General features: G+C 40.0%; 1 protein-coding gene across 8 annotated transcripts in view; it reads left to right on the plus strand.

Annotated features, from left to right (window-relative positions):
• The first annotated feature begins 7,259 nt into the window (after positions 1–7,259).
• The window catches only part of ENTREP2 (endosomal transmembrane epsin interactor 2), a 112,563-nt gene continuing 101,279 nt past the window's right edge, over positions 7,260–18,543 (plus strand). Inside the window, exon 1 of one of the 8 annotated variants that reach the window (XM_065076107.1) lies at positions 7,260–8,056. In XM_065076107.1, coding sequence (XP_064932179.1) covers positions 7,817–8,056 — 240 coding nt within the window. In that variant the 5' untranslated portion in view covers positions 7,260–7,816. The remainder of the gene's footprint in view (positions 8,057–18,543) is intronic. The other 7 variants (XR_010475248.1, XR_010475247.1, XM_065076103.1 and 4 more) reach the window with 7 other exon arrangements.

The raw sequence follows: 18,543 nt of genomic DNA on the forward strand, positions 1-18,543 counted from the left end.
CCATACTTATTTTTTTATGCTGAATGGGAAATTATCCCTTTGTGCATAAACAAACCGCTTAGACTTACAACAATACAATTACAGATTCTTAGTACATAAGTCTAACAATTTTACAAAGGCTTTTTCAAATATTAATGATACCTGAATCATAAATATATAAAAATTAATTCTGCAGTGGTTATAATCTCTCCCTAAAGACTATTTTTTAGAAAGTGTAGATTAAGACACTCTCAATGTTGTTTTTTGTGGTAAATACACCTATTTCTGCCAAATTAAAAAGTCCATATAATGCCTAAGAATCCCACGTATCTGAGAAGCATGGAGTTTATTCAGATAGGATATTTTATATGGGTGATACATTTCAGAAGAAAGTTTCTGTTCAGACAGACATGTGTTAAACAAATAATATTCTGTTGTACCTCAGAAAAAAAACCCACTTTTCTTTCCAGCCATTAAGTTGACATCAGAAGAAAAGTGTTTCCCTGCAATGCCTGGACGGAGATGAACAGTAATGAAATTTGACTGGTTTGACTTAAAAAGTAAACCTTGATCACAAGTGAAAAAAGAAAAGGCAAATGGGAGTAGGAAGCATAAGAAGAATAAAATCTGAATTAAAATTCAAGAGAGATTTAAAGGGGCTGATTAATAACTGTGAAATTTAGTTCTTCTCTAAACTTTTCATTCCTTACATAGTTTTCTACTTATTTGGCCATTTGTCACCCTCAGCAGCAGGTTCAGCGATACCATGTGCAAAGGGAAATGTGATGTTTCTGGTTGACTTGCCTCAGAGCACTGGGTTTTTTAACCTTTCTCTATTTAGGGCAACTAAAAACTTCTTATTAAGTGTGGATCTTAGACATTTTTATGATGGGTGGAGCTGTCTGACTGAATTATGAGAAAGCAATTATTACTTTTTCTGAAGTGAGTCAGATCAATGCAATATTCTGAACAGAAGCGATCAACTGGGTTTAAAAAATCTGTATCCCTAGTGTAACAAAAAAAATATATTAATTCTTCTCAAAGTGGAGACAGTTTCAACTTAGTTCTAGAAAGAATGGCTGAAGAACTGTACCCTTATTCCAAAAACTTTTATTCTAGCCTGTGGTGAAACTGTGTGACTGAAAGTGGGAGAAGTATCGGTTCGGGTTCTCATCAGGCAGAGATTCATCCATCCTTGGATGAAGAATATAGTGCTACAAAGAAAGCTCAAGAAATTGGGTTTGTATCTCCAACGTAGGAAACAATTCTCTAAAGAAAGGTTTCAGTCAAGTTACTTATATTTTATAATCCCTATTGAGAAAAGTCAATTCACACCATCTAAAGCAAGAAAGCCTTTTTTTCATATTCTCAGAAATACATGAGGCACTGTGACTATCAGTGGTGTGTCAAATCTTGTCCAATATTTGGCCTTTCACGAGTACTTATTTTTTATATCTCTAAGTGTTTCTGCGAAGTATATTTGTTATATAGGCAGCATTGTGTTGCAAATCAGCCTTTCTCAAAGTTCTCACAAGTATGCTCAGAACATGCAATAGAGATTCTTCCAGAGTAAAAGGTATTAAAGAAAAAAACCAAACCAAACCAAAATGCTGCATTTGTAAAGCATTTTGTAGTTCTGTGGGTAGTGTAAAAACGTACTCTAAGTAGGTAGACGAATCTGGGCTAACAAGCACTTAGAATCAGAATTTCTAGCCTCTACATCAGATGTGTTTTGTATCACCCATTGAACTTGTTGTTAGCCACCCGTGTCCTTTCCGGGAAGGTTACAACACATGATTAAAAACACAAGCTGTAGCTATCTTCCAGCTGTCCTCATTTTATTTAAATATCTGACAACCTTACCGCTAGCACAGATTACTTGGAACAAAGGCATCTAAACACAGAAGGTAGCACAGTGTACATGACAGATAAGGCATCTGCATAAAACATCCCTTGCTCTGCAGTTCAGTGCTCCTCTGCATCTTAATGCCCAAGGCTCTCCAGGACACTTTGGAATCCTATAGTCTTCCCTGCCTTGATGGATCTAGGGTTTAGTCTTACCCTTGCCTTTTTTTTCCTCCCCCCCACACTCTACTCTTTTAAACCATGGCATACACAAAACCTGAAGCCAAAATTTTGCTCTTAAAATTATGAGAAGATAGTGCTTTTCTTCGAGTTCTTTCTCATTTTTAAGTTCAGATAGACAAATTCATCTGGTTTTAAACTATGAGAGACCATCTAAGAGTTGCATGGGGTAAACTGAACTGGTGTAAAATGGTCATTTAATGTTAGTGCATCCTTTGGGGCAGAATGTGTTTATTTTTAAAACACCAGGCTAATGATTTCCAGTTCATGTGATTGTACTTCAGTTTCATCAAGGCTTAAGGCTGTTGACTTTAATGAACATGAAAACAGTGTGGTTATTGCTACGGCAGAGCTGTTGATGTTGTAGGCAATCAGAAGTAGAAATATTAAATAACGTAAAAATAAATACAGCAGACATGACCAAATGTAAGTTCATAAAAAATGCAAATGGAATCCAAGTACTGTTTGTCTCAGTTTCCAGACTACTAGCTCTAACGCATTACTCCCTGGAGCAAGAAAGTTCCTCATATTGCTGGCTTGTAAAGACTTGATAGCTTGGAATAATGAAGCTTGTTTTATGACTGAAGCTTTTTCATGTATTTGATCTGAAATACATCCTGTATTTCATCAGTGGTTACAATGTATTTGTGCCATAGTAGTGCATGATGCTTAAATAAACCGATGGTAACAAGACATTTTCTTTCTTGAAGTCTGCTTTCAAAATGGACTTGACCAAAAAAAAGGCAAAGTTTATAATACCCTAATAAAACTTTCAGTATGCTCTGCAAGTATAGATTTCCAGGCAATTATGTAATTTTCCTCACTTTACTCTGTGTGTTGTTGCTCTGAAAACCTAATATAGAGCACTTGTTTAGAGTTATTTAGGGAAGGCTACAGGTATTTAGGAAGATTAGAGAAATGCAGAGGATCATATGAGCATAAAGGAAAGGTGAATATGTACTAGACTGGACAAGAAGGAATTAATTACAATAAAAAATATACCAGTATGTGCAGGTTTCTGCTTGCAACCTAGTCCTGCTCTGTCTGCAGCAAGGGGATGAAGTGGTAGGGACTTGAGTATCATCAGAAGGTTGATTCTACTCTGAATTCTTTAGTCTCCAAAGGAGGATGAGTTTAAGACAGACCCATTTCTTGGAGACTGATTTAATAAATTGCAGTAGCAACTTCATATGAAACAGATGTCCTGTATGGATTCTTATTTCATCTAAGAGCCAAAGTTATTTTAATAATCCTTAACTTCAGCCCACCTGAGTTATGTTGAATAGTCTGATTACTTCAACTATCTAAACAAGAAAAAGCTGTTTCCATCTAGTGTGGGCTTTAACTAAATGGGTGTGAGCAGCTCAGCTGCCTTTAACTTACTTAAATTACCTACCCTGTGCCTCTGAATAAAACTGGAATGTCTCAGCCCCCAAACATGAGTTTCTGGTTCTCCAAGAAAGATCCTTTTGCCCTCTGTTTAAAACTTTACTTATCTACAGATGACAACTAGAAAAACTGTGTGCTTTTCGAATAATAAACTATATTCTAGAAAATGTATCTATCCAGTTAGATACGAGGTTTTTTCCTTCAAATTTTTGTCCCGTACTTTTTGGTTCATTTGAAAATTAAGCATCACAATGATGCTGCTTTATTTTTGCCAGCTCTTGTTATGCCAGCTTGTGATAGAATCAAGTAAAAGTAGGACTCTTATCAACAGAAAAGCCGATATAAAGGGAAAATCAATAAAGACTTGGAAAGTTTTGTGAATATCTTGATTATTTTTTTATTTGGTAGCACTGAATATCTGTTAGTTTTTTCAGTAATGAAAAGACAGTAAGAAGAACAGGTAGATCCCCAGAAGCAGATTAATTTCTAGTTCCATGTCCTTTACCAGGAAAATCTACAATCTCAGCAAGATACATAGCCCTAACACCTTGATCCTTTCTTATATTGGTGGGCACTTGCATGTATTGTCTCAATGTCTTTGATGTGTTTTAGTATCTCCTAGCAGGATTTTGTTTTCTTCTTTTGGAATTATACAGCTGGTAAAGCAGGATTCTTCCTGCAAGATCCTGATTACAACTGAATGTTGTATATAGATGAAGCAGTCGTTATTATCTGCTGTCTTGCCCTCCTTTCTCTCCTGGCACAGCACAACTTTTTGGAAGATAACCTTAAGGAAGGTTGATTGCCAAGTGTGAGGAGATGCAGACTGTTTGAATTTCCTGAAATACCAGCTTCTGTTGCATTTGAAATTGCATGCCTTTATATGCTTAAGAGTTTCCTTGTGAAAATATGTTGCTCTTCAGTTCTATCAATGATACAGACATTTTATTTAGGTGTTTGTATCCATTAACCAATGTTGTTATTTGTGTGAAAATTGGGTATGTTGGGTACAGTTCCTGGTAATCGGAGATTAAGTAAGTTGAAGTATGTAAATTGTAAAGTATGCAAATTTGAGACATGCTATTTATAACTGACAGTGGCAGGACCATGGGATGTATTTTCAGTATCTGGGATGTATTTTCAGTATCTATATGCTGTAGGTCACCTTAACAGTTTCCTTATCTATGTTAATTGGTAAGCAAGGCTTACCGTAACTATGCATATACTCCTTTTTCCTTGTTTTTCATTTCTGTTATACTTTAAAATATCATTTATTTAATTTCAAATAATAATTGCAGAGATAAAGATACATTAAATTCACTGAAATTGCAATAGTGAGGCAGGATAAATAGAAATTTCAATCCACCAATATAGTTCCTAGTATGAAGCTGCTTTCTGAAGTGGTTGGGAGCCAGTAAAGACTGACAGTAATGAGACAATTACACTGATGTGGGTTCATTATCCTGCTGGCTTCTGAGTTTTGATGTTTTTTAACAGGCTAATAATAAGGTCTGATAGGTAGTGCCCTTCTGGCTGCCTTCAGGAAATGATCAACTTTTTTGTGAGATTAAAAGTTATCGTATTACAGTGCTCAAATATTTTAAAAAAGTCTACTAGAAAGCTTTCATTACTACAATTCTGGAAGAAACTTCAGTACTGCATCCCACTCTAAGTTATACTCAATGATACGGCATTGAAAAATACCAATGAAAGTATTTTTAAAAAATCTCTTCAGCAAAATAAATTCATTTTAAGTTAGGGACAATACTACGTCCCAAATTGCTCTGAAATCTTTCTCAGACAAATCCAGCGACTGAGAACCTCCAGAGAAGGTTAAGTGTATCCAGAGCAAAGTGAGATCTAGAGTAATATCCATCTACAATTGAGTGCTCAGCAAAATTGGAGTGAACAAGATGTAATCTAAACCCCTGTGGATTGCTACTGGAAGTCAAAATGGTTGTTTTCTGGTATCCTTGGTTGGCCGTATTGTAAGTAGTGCACACATTGATTACCTGAGAGCTTGCCCACGTGGGAAGCTCAGACAGTGGACGAGATGTGGTCTTGCAGTCTCACATCCTCCTGTGGACTGCCACGAATGTGCATTTTATTTTTTTTTATCTGCAGGTTAGAAAGTCCTTGGAAATTAAATTGCTTTGTACTTAATGCAGACAATCGTATCAGTACAGGGAGTTAGTAAGATGTAAATTCACACCCCAGTGTAATGTGTCCTAATTTCCCCAAGCCCTAGGGCCATCTTACTCCTCAATGAGAGCACCCAGATAGAGGTTTAAATGCATTTATTCTTTATAAGGTTTCTAATTGTCCTGCTGTTGAATATTCTTAAGCACTTCTGGCTGGTCAGAGAATGAGCTGCTTAATCATGAAGACTGCACAGGTCCAGTTTGTTTCTGGGTTTTGTTTCTTTTTGCTAGCCCCTTTCACGCTGTTTGGCAGAATAACACAGACTCTTCCTTGACTTTGAAAGGTATATTTCAAAGTAATGTTTTCAATGCTGGATAGTAAACAGCTGTACTTGATAAAAACAGTGGAAGTTAGTTCTAGTGTGAACTGGTATGAATAAAAATTCAGTGTGAATCTAATACCATCCATCCCCACTCCCCCCTTTGTCTGTTCCTGCTGGGCTTTCAGATGGGATGTAGCACTCCTGGGCCAGCAGTCAGCTCAGGAACATCATCTGGGGCTGAGCACTGGGCCAAGGAGGGGTGTGTGGTGGTGGTTCGTTTCTGACTCCCATTCTGTTCATGCTCAGTCTGAGAAACTAAGCCACTGTAAGTTAACTCTTCTTTTGATTACTAGTGGTATTAATTTAGTACTATTCTGTGTTAATAAAAACTTGTAGCAAAACAGCTCTCTCTTCAGTGTAGAGTTTTGTCAGTTTTTTTTGGATCTGATTAAAATACTACTTGCACATGTGCTGGAGTGGTATTTTAGCCACGTTGGGGTGACAGCATTATTATCTACTCTCTTAATCTGTTTTGCGGCACAGATCACGATTTAAGTTTAAAAAAAAAAAAAGTAAGATTTTGTTTTCCCGTTACAGTAAAATATCTGAATATTGTATTAAAAAAGAAGGGGCTAAATCTTTTGACGCTTTCCTGTTAAGGTACGCTTCCCCAGTACTCCGTTCCCAGGAAACAAGCTATTTTATGCAAAGAAGAGTTCTTGAAAGAAAAGAGAAAGGACCTCATGAACAAAGATTTAAGCCTGGTTTACATGTGGTGGTTGAGATTTTTTCTTTTGTATGAATATCGCAGAATTGCAGGTATGGAGACTACACATACTAATTCCTGTATATATCTAAATATGGTGCTGCAAGCACATTAACCCTGGAATGGGATTACTGTCTAAACTATGCTGCTATATAATGAGGTGATGTTCTTGGTTTTGGGTTGTGTTGGTGTGTTTTCAGTGGCAGGCCCAGGTGTTTGCAGGCAATAGGATATCACTGTGATTTCTTTCCTGCAGGAACCCTGCTTTTAAATGTGCTGCAGGTGTTGTAGGTAGCAGCAGCTGTAGGTTGTCAGGAGCAGCAGCAGGGCAGGGACGTTTTCATACATACAGGCTCCTTCTGGTGGGTTTTATATTTCTGGCACTAAGGACGCTGCAAGCTGAGGCTCGGTTGTAGTTTGCTGGGGGCCAGGGGAAACAAACAAGGTTGAAATGTCCCCGAGCCTGGTGCCGTTTTCCAGGCACTAAGAGCCCGCTCGCAGGGCGCGGGGGCCCCAGCTGCCAGGTGCCGCTGCAGCACAAAGCCCGGGGAGGGATTTGTCCCCAGGGCTCGGCGGCAGATGGAGGCTGCGGCTGCTGCCGCCTCCCGCGGCTCGGCGCTGTGCCGGGCTGCCCGGGCCGGCCCCGCCGCGGGGCCTCGCCTCGCACGCGCCGCTCCCCGCGCGGGGCCGCCGGCGGCCGCCGCTGATCCTCCTGCCGATCCTCCTGCCGCTGCCTCCGCCCGCCATTGGCCGTAAACAACCCTTCCCCCTTCCCCTCCCTGCCGCTCCCCGTCCCCTCCTTCCTCCGCGGGAGAGCCGGGAGCCGCGGCGGACTGGCGAGCGGGGCTGCGCTTCTCCCCGGGCGTGCGCCCAGCCAGCGGCGCCGGGGCCGCCCCCGCCGGCGGGCTCGCCGCAGCCCCCCCGCGTCTGCGGCGGCTGCCCCCGTCCCGCCCTGCTGGGCCGGACTGTGCCCGCCGGCTGCCGCGCTCCGGCCGAGGGTGCGTGGGTCGCCCCGGGCGGCTGGGCAGCTTCTCCTCCATGCGCCGCGGCTGCCCGGCTGCCCCGCGGAGCGCGCCCTTCCCGCCGGGCGCGGGGGGCGGGCGGAGGCCGCGCCGTGAGGGGCCCGGCGGAGGATGCCGGTGGGCGGCGGACCGGCGCGGCCCCCCGGCGGGGCGCGCTCCCTCAGCCCCACCGCGCTGTCCCGCAGCCTGTCCCGCTTGCGCGAGCACCGCGCCCGCTCGCGGGCCATGCTGGCGCTGGGGGTCACGCAGATGGTGCTCGGCTGCCTCATCGTGGCCGTCAGCTTCGCCGCCCTGGCGCTCACCACCTCGGCCCGCGTCCGCCACTCCTGCCCCTTCTGGGCCGGCTTCTCGGTGAGTCGGGGCGCGCGGGAAGGGGTGCGCGCGGAGCCGCAGCCTCGCGGCCCCGCAGCCGTTAGCCAGGCCCAACGGTCGCCGCGAGGCCGCCGGCGTCGCCTCGGGGCTGCGAGCCCGGGCTGCGGGCGGGACGCGGGCGGCGGCACCGGCGCTTTCGGGCCTCGTCGCTCGCCCGCCGGGCGGTCCCGAGGAGCGACGCTGGCGGGTGAGGTTCCGGCCCCGCACCTCTGCGTGGGGCCGCCGGGCAGCGCGGCGGGCAGGTGAGAAATGCTCGTTCGGATGCGCTTGCTCACCGCGGTTGTGGTGCTCCCTCCGGCCGGCCGGTCGCTGAGCCCCGGCAGCAGCGCGGCGGCACTCGTTTGCTTCTGTTGGTGGAAGGGTTAGCCAGAGTGGTTTAGTGTTTTGTCAATAGCGTCGGTGAAAGTCGTGCTAACAAGCTTTGGCGTTGCCTCAGACATTGGTGCCCGTTTGACGGGCTGCTGCTGTCCCTCGTGTCTGTGGTGTCACCTCAGATTTGGCCATTTGTGGAGAGTTCACCTTGAGTTACGGCCTTTTCTCAAGGTCTCGGCATGGGCATGTGCTCAGATGCAAACTGAGGTAATAAAATGAGATGAGCACATCGGCAGCAGGTTTTAAGATACACACCATCATGGAAGACTGCTCTGCTGAGGAGAGCACAGGTGCACCGGGGAACTGGAAGGGCCTGTGGCTTTGGGGCACCCAAAGGTCCTGCCACGAGAGGCTGTTGTTCCCACAGGACTGGGTATCTGAGGGAAAAGCTCATTTGTTTTGAATGCAAAATCTGGGTCCTGGCTCCTGTGTGAATTTCTTGTTGACTTTCCATTGTGTCCTCCTAGCACAAATTAAAAAAAAAACCAAGGTTGATACTCAGCTGGCCTCACTCAGTGCTGATTATCAGTTCGCATGTGTGTATGGATATAATGCATACATGGATGCGTTAATATACTGCTGGTTTATGAAAGTTTCTCTTTTAAGCACTCAAATGAGACTTGACAGTTATGGAGAACCAGGTATCTCTTAGGGCACTAGTAACAGACTGCATTTTTGGTGAAGCTTTTCTCAATTTAATTTAATGCGTTACTGGTTTCAAGTATGTCTTTTCAGTTCTTTTAATGGACCAGGGATTTTTCAGCATTAAAAGTGCTTGTTGGAAACCAGAACTGTTAAATAAATAATTTGGGTTATTCAGTTTTGAATGTATGATGTGGCAGAAATGGTGTAATTTCAAAAATAACTGTTCAGTATGCTCTTATTCAGCACATTTTTTGAGTCTCTCAGAGAGGAAGTGTAGTTTTGCATAAGTTAGTTAGATATTTTTGTTGATTTTGCCAGGATTTTTTATAGTCTTGAAAAGAAACATGAGTTTATACTAGTAGCTTTGATATTGTAATAATCACATTCTTTTGAGTTTGAACCTCTGTAAGGTAGTATGTAACTATTCATTGTGATGGGGTGTGAATTTTAAATTAGGAATCTGGCTGTTTACATATTAATGTGCTAATAAAACAACACAGCTTAGGCAGATGTGGTTTCTTATCTTGACAGACCAAACAGGAATGTACACAAGTGATTGCGTATTCCAGTAAGCACAACTTTTTCAATATACCTTCTTTTTCCCCTGCTCCTGTAATCTTTGTGAAAAGAGACTTCTGGAGGTCATCAGTATGCTCTAAGATATGCTGTTTTTCTGAGCATGGATGCCTTCTGCTCCTCCCTCTGTAACACAACCCGTCAAAAGGTGTGCTCTCCAGTTAAATTTCGTGGCTGTTACTTGCTCATCGTAGAGAAGGAAGGTGTGATTCCAGCCTGTGGTGTGAATTGGTAGAAGGCACAGAGAAAGTATTGCAAGACTGTTTACTAGAAAGCTTTATTCTGTATTATTAGAATGAGTCAGGTATATATTGTTTCTTGAATTAAGAGCTTACTTAAAAAAAACCCAACCAAACAGACAAAATCTACCTTATAATTGATCTGTCAGAGCATGAGAACCATACATTCCTCATAATCTCTTTTATCTCTAAGTCTCAAGAAACAAGGGGGAAACAGAGCAGTTTTCAATATGGTGAGCCCTGAAGAACTTTCTGAGGCTTAGTTTCCTTACACAGCCTTTTCTAAAAGCCTTTTGAGGTATTTAGTGAGATCAACAAAAATTTGGTATGTTGTCACTCATAGCCGAAAAACGTTTCTGTGAAAGAGTGTTTGTTTTCAGCTTGCATCTGGAAAGTACAATTGAAAAAACTACAAGTGAGTTAAGTGACATCAGATAAAAACAGTATAAATGTCCTCTCCTTTACTTGGTGCCAAAATCAGGTATAAATATTCACTCCCTTCAAACTGCTTCTTTTTCTTCTTTCCCCTTCCCTCCATGTTGGAAGTAAATAACTGAGTTGTTTGATGGCCAAGTAGCAATTCTAAACATGTTATGTTTTCTGTTGTTGATGGTGGTTTTTTTGGCGGGGGAGGGGGTTGCAATATACTGTATTTTTTACTTATTAGAAATGCACACCCTAAAACAGCGTAGGCTTGGCACTCTTGACCTTTTTTTTATTTTTTTTTTACACCAGCCACCCAGTCCATGTAAATGAAGGCTGCAAAAAATAGCTAAGAATCTTTTCAATGTTTTCAAAAACAATTTCCCAACCTTTGTAACATTTTAGCTGATTAAAAAAAATTGGCTGCATATTATAGTCCTCACAGAAAATTCTCTAATCAAATGCAAGGAAAAGTTCTGATTTCTTGCTTTCTTCTTGGAATCAAATCAAGTGACTGTACCAGTGAGAGCCTGTTTAAAGAACAAGGCACTATAATTTTCATGAAACTTTGAAGAATTCAGAGCTTATTTAAGCTTTATCCCGTACTTTATACCAATTTGCTTTATCTTATCTTTTATTGGAATCACATTAAGAAGTTGGTGTTTTTTTATTTATTTAGACATTTTAAGGTAATTAATGAGAATCAGCCTCACACTGAGCACAAGGGAATTGGGGGGCTAGATGTGCAGGCACTGGTTGATTCTCTGCACAGGCAGAAATCATTGGTAAGGTCTTAGAAACTGTGGTGCAATGCTAGGCAGTTTGTTCCCATTGCAGTCTTTCAGGTAGGAGAACGGCAATTTCATCTTCACATTCTCTCAGTTGCGTAAAAGTATTTGCTTTTCTGTATAGGGGACATGAACATGAGTGTCTTTGATCCTTTTAAGAACATGAAGAACTGAATATTAGCCTCATTCTGATAATGGAAGAATAGCTCTCAAAATTAGGCTGTTTTGTATATCACGGAAGCTTTTCCCAAAAGCAGTGACAAGGTCCTTTGTTTCTCCTCTAGGTCCATAGTTGCTTGAATATGAGAAAATATTTCTTCAGTGTTTCCCATCGAGAATCCAAAATAGACAGCAGTTTGTAATTTACAGGCTTTGTACATGCCCAGACTGATTGTAATGTTTCAGCTAAGTGCGCTTAACGTTTATGGTTACTATAACAGCGTTAGGACACTAGCGAACCGCAGGCCTGATAGAGCTCTGTTAGTGTGACTACAAAGGCAAATCTTGCTCTCTGCAGTCAATTCCTGACATTATTTAGAAGTTGCCAATTAGAATTTTACCCCCCACTTCCCCTTCTTGATCTCAGCATTCAGAGGAAATGACCAGCCTCAGAGACTAGATGTATCTCTAATACAAAAAAGCATTAATGAAATTAAGATTTAAATCATAAGATTATCCAGGTTCCCGAAATGATACTGTGGCACTTGAAATCTTAGAACATACAGCAAAGTGCAAGCTATCTCTTCTTTTATATATAGTTATTTGACAATGGTTGTATTTTTGTGTAGAAGTGTGTTGCTGGAAGACCTTGCACTGCCTCTCCTTTTTATTAAGTGTCTTCTCAATACTGCCTCTTTTCATCTGCAACCCGTGTTCAAAACAGATAAAGTAGTCTGGTTTAAAAGCTGCTTTCATGTAGTATATGGCTTCAAGGTTTGTGACATACATGGTCTTTTGTGTTCTTTGAAAAGGGGAATGGATATATAGGGAGATTGTCAAGGTGAACTCGGACCCAATTTTCCTGTCATGAAAAATGTGAAATACATTAGATATTTGTCTGCATTATAAACTGAGAAAGCTGAGTGTAGAGGCTTTTCTGTATTCTTCAATGACATTGTACAAAATAGGTTTAAATCCCTCAGATGATGCATAGAAGAGTTAACTTTCAAAAGTTTCTACTAGTCTGTGACCCTAGTTGTTTCTCATATGCAGCAGGTTGTTTTAGCACGTTCCTGTGCAGAATCATTGTGGGAGTGAAGGGGAGATTACAACAAAGATGATTTGTTAGCAATAGTGTTTATCTCCTTAGCCATTTCAGGTACAGATTTTTTTCCTTCTTCCGTTCCCCTTTTTCTTTCCCTTTCAGGGTTTTCTATTATTGCTGGGGATGGTCAGTTGAAATAAAGAAGGTACTAGATTGTATTTGTAGCTCAAAGAAACGAGCTTTAGTTTGCGTGAAAAACCTGCTGCCAAGAGAGTCTGTTACTGTGAAAGAAGAGGTAAGCTCTTTGGAAGATAATAAAATTACTGCTATTAATGAGTGATATGTATTTTATATACTGAACTTGTAAAATCTGCTAACTCATATAATTTCTTTGTCTTGGAGCTGGTCATTTCAAATCTAGGATTTAAATGGTATCTTTGTTGTCCACCTCCTGTAGGTATAAATTAAACTTTACCATGGCTATCGAGTAGTTTTGATCAAAATGTCCATCACAGCTCTGAGCGTGCCCTATGCTTTTTTATGAGAGTATATAGTAAGTTTGAGCACCCCTGCTACTTGAGTGCTTAACCTACAGCTTTCTTAGATGAAACTTATTTTTCCTTGAATTTGCTTAAATCATCAGAAATGTTTTGAACATCTTTTGTAACCACAGTGAAGTTATTAGCTGTCCGGATAAGATGATCTGACCAGATCTCTTCTCTGTAAATGATTGTTCTAATGTTAGATTTCAGACCTGTGGACTCCATGATCACGATGATTAGTCTGTCGTGTACAATTTGTTATTCTTCAACGTATGTTTCTGGGTAAGACCGTGTTCTGTATCTGTAAATATTCGTATTACTTTGGGCTTCTTTTGGAAGTAGTTGGTAATGCCAGTTTGAGAATTGAGTAGGTAAATTTCTGCACTGAAATTTTTTCCTCTTCAGGAGATTTATCAGACCTCTCATGCAGATTATCAAATAGAGTTGGATACAGGGAGCAAATGGAACAGATTTCCCTATGTAACTGTTGAAGATCTTCTGCCATTCCTGAAAGACAATGCATCTCACACACTAGAACAGTTATCTTGATGTTCCTTGCTTCAGATTAATTTAATTTCGACAACCAGGAAATTGATCGCCTCAGAAATCCTGCAAGTGATCTGTTAACCTGTCTTTTGCCTATTCGCAGTATCTTTTCTCATGAATGAGTGACTACTGGATCTGGCTAATGATCCATGGTAGGTTTTAGGTGGTGTGATAGTCACGAAATGGGAGCAGCTAGATTGGATGATCAATCTGAGGAAGCAGTGCACTTACAGTGTTGAACTGATCACTGTTAGCTCCTCATTTAAGAATTGCAATATGCAGTAACAGCTTTAGTTGCCTGTAGCGAAACCTCCAGTTATATATTCTTGTAAAATAATTGCGCTAATGCTGTTTCTTTGACATTTTGTCTATTACTGTCTACTGCTGTTGCTTTATTTAGGCCACCATCCCTGCTTTTTCTGACTCTACTACATGGTTTGGAGTAACTAACATCTTAGCCATACTTTTCCTTTCTTTTGTGAGTTTGTTAGGGCTTTCAAATATGAGCAAGCTGGGGAAAAAAAGTCAACTCTCTGGAACTTAGTGTCTCAGGAAAGCCTGCTAGGCGTGTATGTTGCTGGTACACAGTATTAGTGAAAAATCATCAATGTCACCTGCATGGGCTTGCCTCTTTCCTTCATAAAATTCACAAAAGTTGCAATGTGTCTTGTCTAGGTAACTGATCATTATTAATTTTCGTAGCATTAATACTTTATACATCATGATAATATTGTGTGCCAGACAAAAAAAATGGAATAAGGCTGTTACAACCCATTGCTAGATGTCAGTTAAAACCTATGATGTTGGTGTACAAGAGGAGATCGTACGTGTCATTTAATCGTAAGGAGTAAGAATAGTGGGGTGCATTCTCTGTACTTTCTGAAGCCCATGGTAAGGCAGGGCTTTGGAACGGTGGATTCATGGATGAAAATGTTTCCATATCCAGATGGAATGATAACAAATTAGACAGCTGGAAAGAGGAAGAACACTTAGGAAGAAGACAGTGTTCCTTTTTTATTATATTCTTTGAACTATACATAGTAAAATGGCTATTTGTAACTTATTAAGGATTTGGGGCCAAGTGTAGCCTTGAGATTTCTTGTCTACAGCACACTGGAAAATAGCAGACTCGTGGAAGCCAGCATTATTTGTTTCATGAGGCAATTCAGCTTTTATTGCTTTTGAGTATATTCTGTTGTTTAAGCCTTATGTGATTGAGAAGCACTCGATCATGCAAATCGATTTTAAAACTTGTTGTGTTACAGGAAAGAATAGTTGAAGAAAGCAAAGATGCCCTATTATGATATGGGGTGGGAGGGCCTGGACGCAGGTGTCCAATCCGCTGTAGGGAAGAAATAGCTTTAAAAAAAAAAAAAAAATCTTCTAATAAGTTACATGTGTTCTGAAGTCTTAATTTTTCTGTAGGCAGCCAGGCTGCAGAATAACAACATTACATTTTGAGTAAGTCTCTAATATCAATATAAGGTTGGCTTTTTTGTTTCTTTCAAATGTGTAGTAGATAAATATGTGTACGTCTTAGTCTCTTTAGGAATGAAATGTTTTTCCTGAATTCTGGTTGTCCTTTCCATACCTTCTTTTATATTGGAAATATGTAAGCATTTACTGTAACGACGGTAAATGCTGCCCGGAAACTGTGTTACAGTCTACTGAGAAACTAGGGAATAGATAAGTAGTTCAGTTGAAGTGGGCATTTCCAAGGTTGATTATCCAGTCATTAGCAGCTGCTGAAGTTATTACACCTCCATTTTAGTTGTGTGTTGCAACTTAGTGAAGGAATGAGTTGTGAATTACCGTGCTTAGTTGGCTATTCTTTCACAATTCATTTTTTCGGCTCACTCCTGTGCCTTCTGGAATCCAAGGGCAGAATAGATAATGGAACTCTGCAAGATGTAAACTGCATGGAAATATTTACCTTACAGGAGTATATCTATTTAAGTGGTGTATTTGAAGAAATATAGTTGTCTAGCAGCAGAACATGGTGTGGTCATTACCTCTGCTGCATGAGAGTAACCATACTGCTTTAAGGGAATACTAGACAAATGTGAAAAGGCTAGGAATTTGCAGTTGAGCAGTACTTAAACGTTTAGAGCATCATAAATTATTTGCAGGCAACATTTCAGGCTCAAAAATGCCCCAAAACCACGCTTTCCCTCTTTGGCAAAGTCGCAGAATTACAGAGGCTACAATCTGGATTTATAAGAAAAGTGTGTTCATAATCCATTTAAACTTGCTCATGCTGTTTGAAAGTTCAGTCTATTTTGTCATTGTCATTTTTGGTAGTCTGTGGTTGTGTCCATATCAGTCTTTTAATTCTGATCATGTATGTGCTCCCACTCAGTGTTGATTCACATTGTGGAGCTTTCTCAGAACATGCAAACTTGACTCGTGGGGGATAAAATGAAACTGAAATATGTCCTTTAAGTGCATAGAAAATGTAATTAGATTGCTGATAGGTATCAAGTCTTGGGACCAGACTACAGCTTGTCTGAAGAAGTCACCCATCCTATATGTGTGTAGTGTGGATGCTGTCTTCTTAAGAGTTCTTTTGCAAACAGATTTGCTCCTGTTCCATTTAGTCATTGTTAATTCAGGTAGAACCTGCAAGGCCAATCTGAAAACTCCAGAATTGTGCAGCAGATGCAAATGCCTTACAAATTACTAGTAATCTTTTCTACTAGGTCGAATTTTATTCCATACTGGTTACATCTACATTTTGTGATTTGATGCAAGTCTTCAGAGTGAAATAGCCAGTTCTGAGGACCAGATACCAGTGCTCTGTGTGTGTTGTTTTTGAATATCTTGACTATTTTGCTTGCTTTTGAGCTAAGTTGCAGTAAATAAGAAATACTTCTCTGAATTACTGCTGAACACTTACAATGAGACATTGTTTTCAGATAATTATGATTTTAAAAAAAAGATTAATTTTATAATATTCTAACAAGTATCAACTCACTTGTCATTGTTGTGGTATCCATATAAAAAAGAGAAAATGTAAGAGCTTTGCCAAGCAAAAACACCCATATTCTTCAAAGGCAAACTGAATGTAACTTATTGTTTTCTGATCTTTATAACAGCTTGATATAAACATGGATAGTTGAAACAGCATTATAGGTTTACACTTTTGTGTTTAATTGATGAAGTAAAAGTTGCTAACGTTGCAAGATCCTTGTTATTCCTGTCAGCTATACAGAGTTCATCTCAGCAGAATTATTTTCATGTGAGGATTTAATTTACTTCTGAGATTGTTTTTGCTACTGTTTTTAGCAGAAAAGAGTATGGCTTAATCTGAAGATTTTAGATAAGCCTTCAGTGCCAGGTGAGATAAAACCAGGTGTTTTTAAGCTGGAAATACTTAATCCAGAAGTACTGTGAGATAATAAACCTGTAGCTTTATAATGTCACTTTTATATTCACTCTTGAGAGAAGAAACTTGTTTTCATCTAGGTGGAAATTGTGAATGCAGCTATTTTTAAGATTTGTTGTGGATTTTTGGACTGATACAGAAAGTAAAATTGCTCTTTAGTTAAAAAAAAAGTCTTATTTCAGCATTCATAGTAAAGAGCCAATGGACAATGCTATTTGTCGATAATAAACACAAGTAATTATCTGTTATCCATTCTAATGATTATCATTCTAGCAGAAAAGTTAAACTGAACGGTGTTTTTTTTGTGATAGTAGTGAAAGCATTTGTTCATCCGTGGTACTAAACTAGGAGGTTTTCCATTTCTTACTCCTTAAACAATAATCAAGACCTTTTGAAAACATGCTCCTTCAAATAGTGCTGTGAATGTGTGGCTAGCATACTGACCACAATGTTATTCTTAAAATAACACTGGTAGAAAGTGTGTGTGTCAAATAGTAGAAGTAACTATGATGCAAACAAATGTTATCTTTCCAGAGGCTAAATCTAAAAACTTTAGAAAACTTGTGAAAAATCAGGCTAAAAAAAATGAAATGCTGCGGTGTCTCTATATGACTAGAAGCGTGGTGTTCATGGATCACGAAGAGTGAAAGAAGCAAAGGCTCAAGTCCTGTGTTTGCGTTGGTGTGAAGGGACCTCAGTCTGTTTCACATGTCCCAGGCAATCCAGCCTACCAAGCTGCTGTCCTAGCTCTTTACATTTTTCCACTTAAATAGAAATTTTCCCCAGGGTAGGGGGGAAGACTAGTTACACATTGTTGTGTGAAGTTTCAGTTTTGATTTTCCTTTTCTTAAAGTAAAAAATGTATTTAGAAAATTTGTAACAAAAGTACGGGATCTCAAGCTGAAGAGTAGGTGAGCCTCTTGTTTGCTCATTGGCAGCTGAGAGGTACATGTTTTGATTCCGAAAGGTTATCGTATCTGTCATCAATGGTAATAATGAGGAAAGTGTGTTGATCAGCCTATGTCTTGAAACAAATGGATGCCTTTGTACTTCTTTCTGCCTTTATAGTTACTTTCTTTAAGAGCAATGTTGATCCAAGATGTGTTAGATTTGAATTTTTTTATTTTGCAGTAGTTTTAAACAAAATAGAATTTCACATGAAATAGATTTTTATTACATGTAAAGAGCAAAAGGTCAATCAAATAAAAGTATTTCTCAGAGTTTTACTTGCAAATATTTGGTTATAGAGGATACGTGAAACAAGTTTACTTAGGGAATGGAGGTTTATTTAAATACATCTGAATGGTATAAATAACTTTCATGCTTGAGATAACATATTAAAACCAGAACATAGCAAGCCCCAAAACAATTGGGGGAAAAAGAAAGAAAGAAAGAGAGGGAGAAGGAAATAAATAAATGTTAAATACCAAGCTCATGCCCTGGAATACATATTATCATTGTGTCTGTACATGTAGGAATAACTTGCAGCTGGATCACAGGATGTCTCTTGTCGCATCTCTGACACTTCTGTCTGAGAACCTGCTGCATGGTACAGAGAGAGAATAGTGAAGACAAGACTGGAAGAGAGGACAGATGGGGTGGCAGGTGCACATTTACTCTCTGATAACATTGTACAGATTGGGCAAAATGTTAAATGACTTTTCCATGTTGTCCTTTATGCATGAAGGTAGGAATTATACCAGCAATGGTTGTCCTTTTAGAAGGACATTAGTGGTGGTCCTATGG

This window comes from Columba livia, chromosome 11 (genome assembly GCF_036013475.1).
Source record: "Columba livia isolate bColLiv1 breed racing homer chromosome 11, bColLiv1.pat.W.v2, whole genome shotgun sequence".
Lineage (NCBI taxonomy): Eukaryota > Metazoa > Chordata > Aves > Columbiformes > Columbidae > Columba > Columba livia.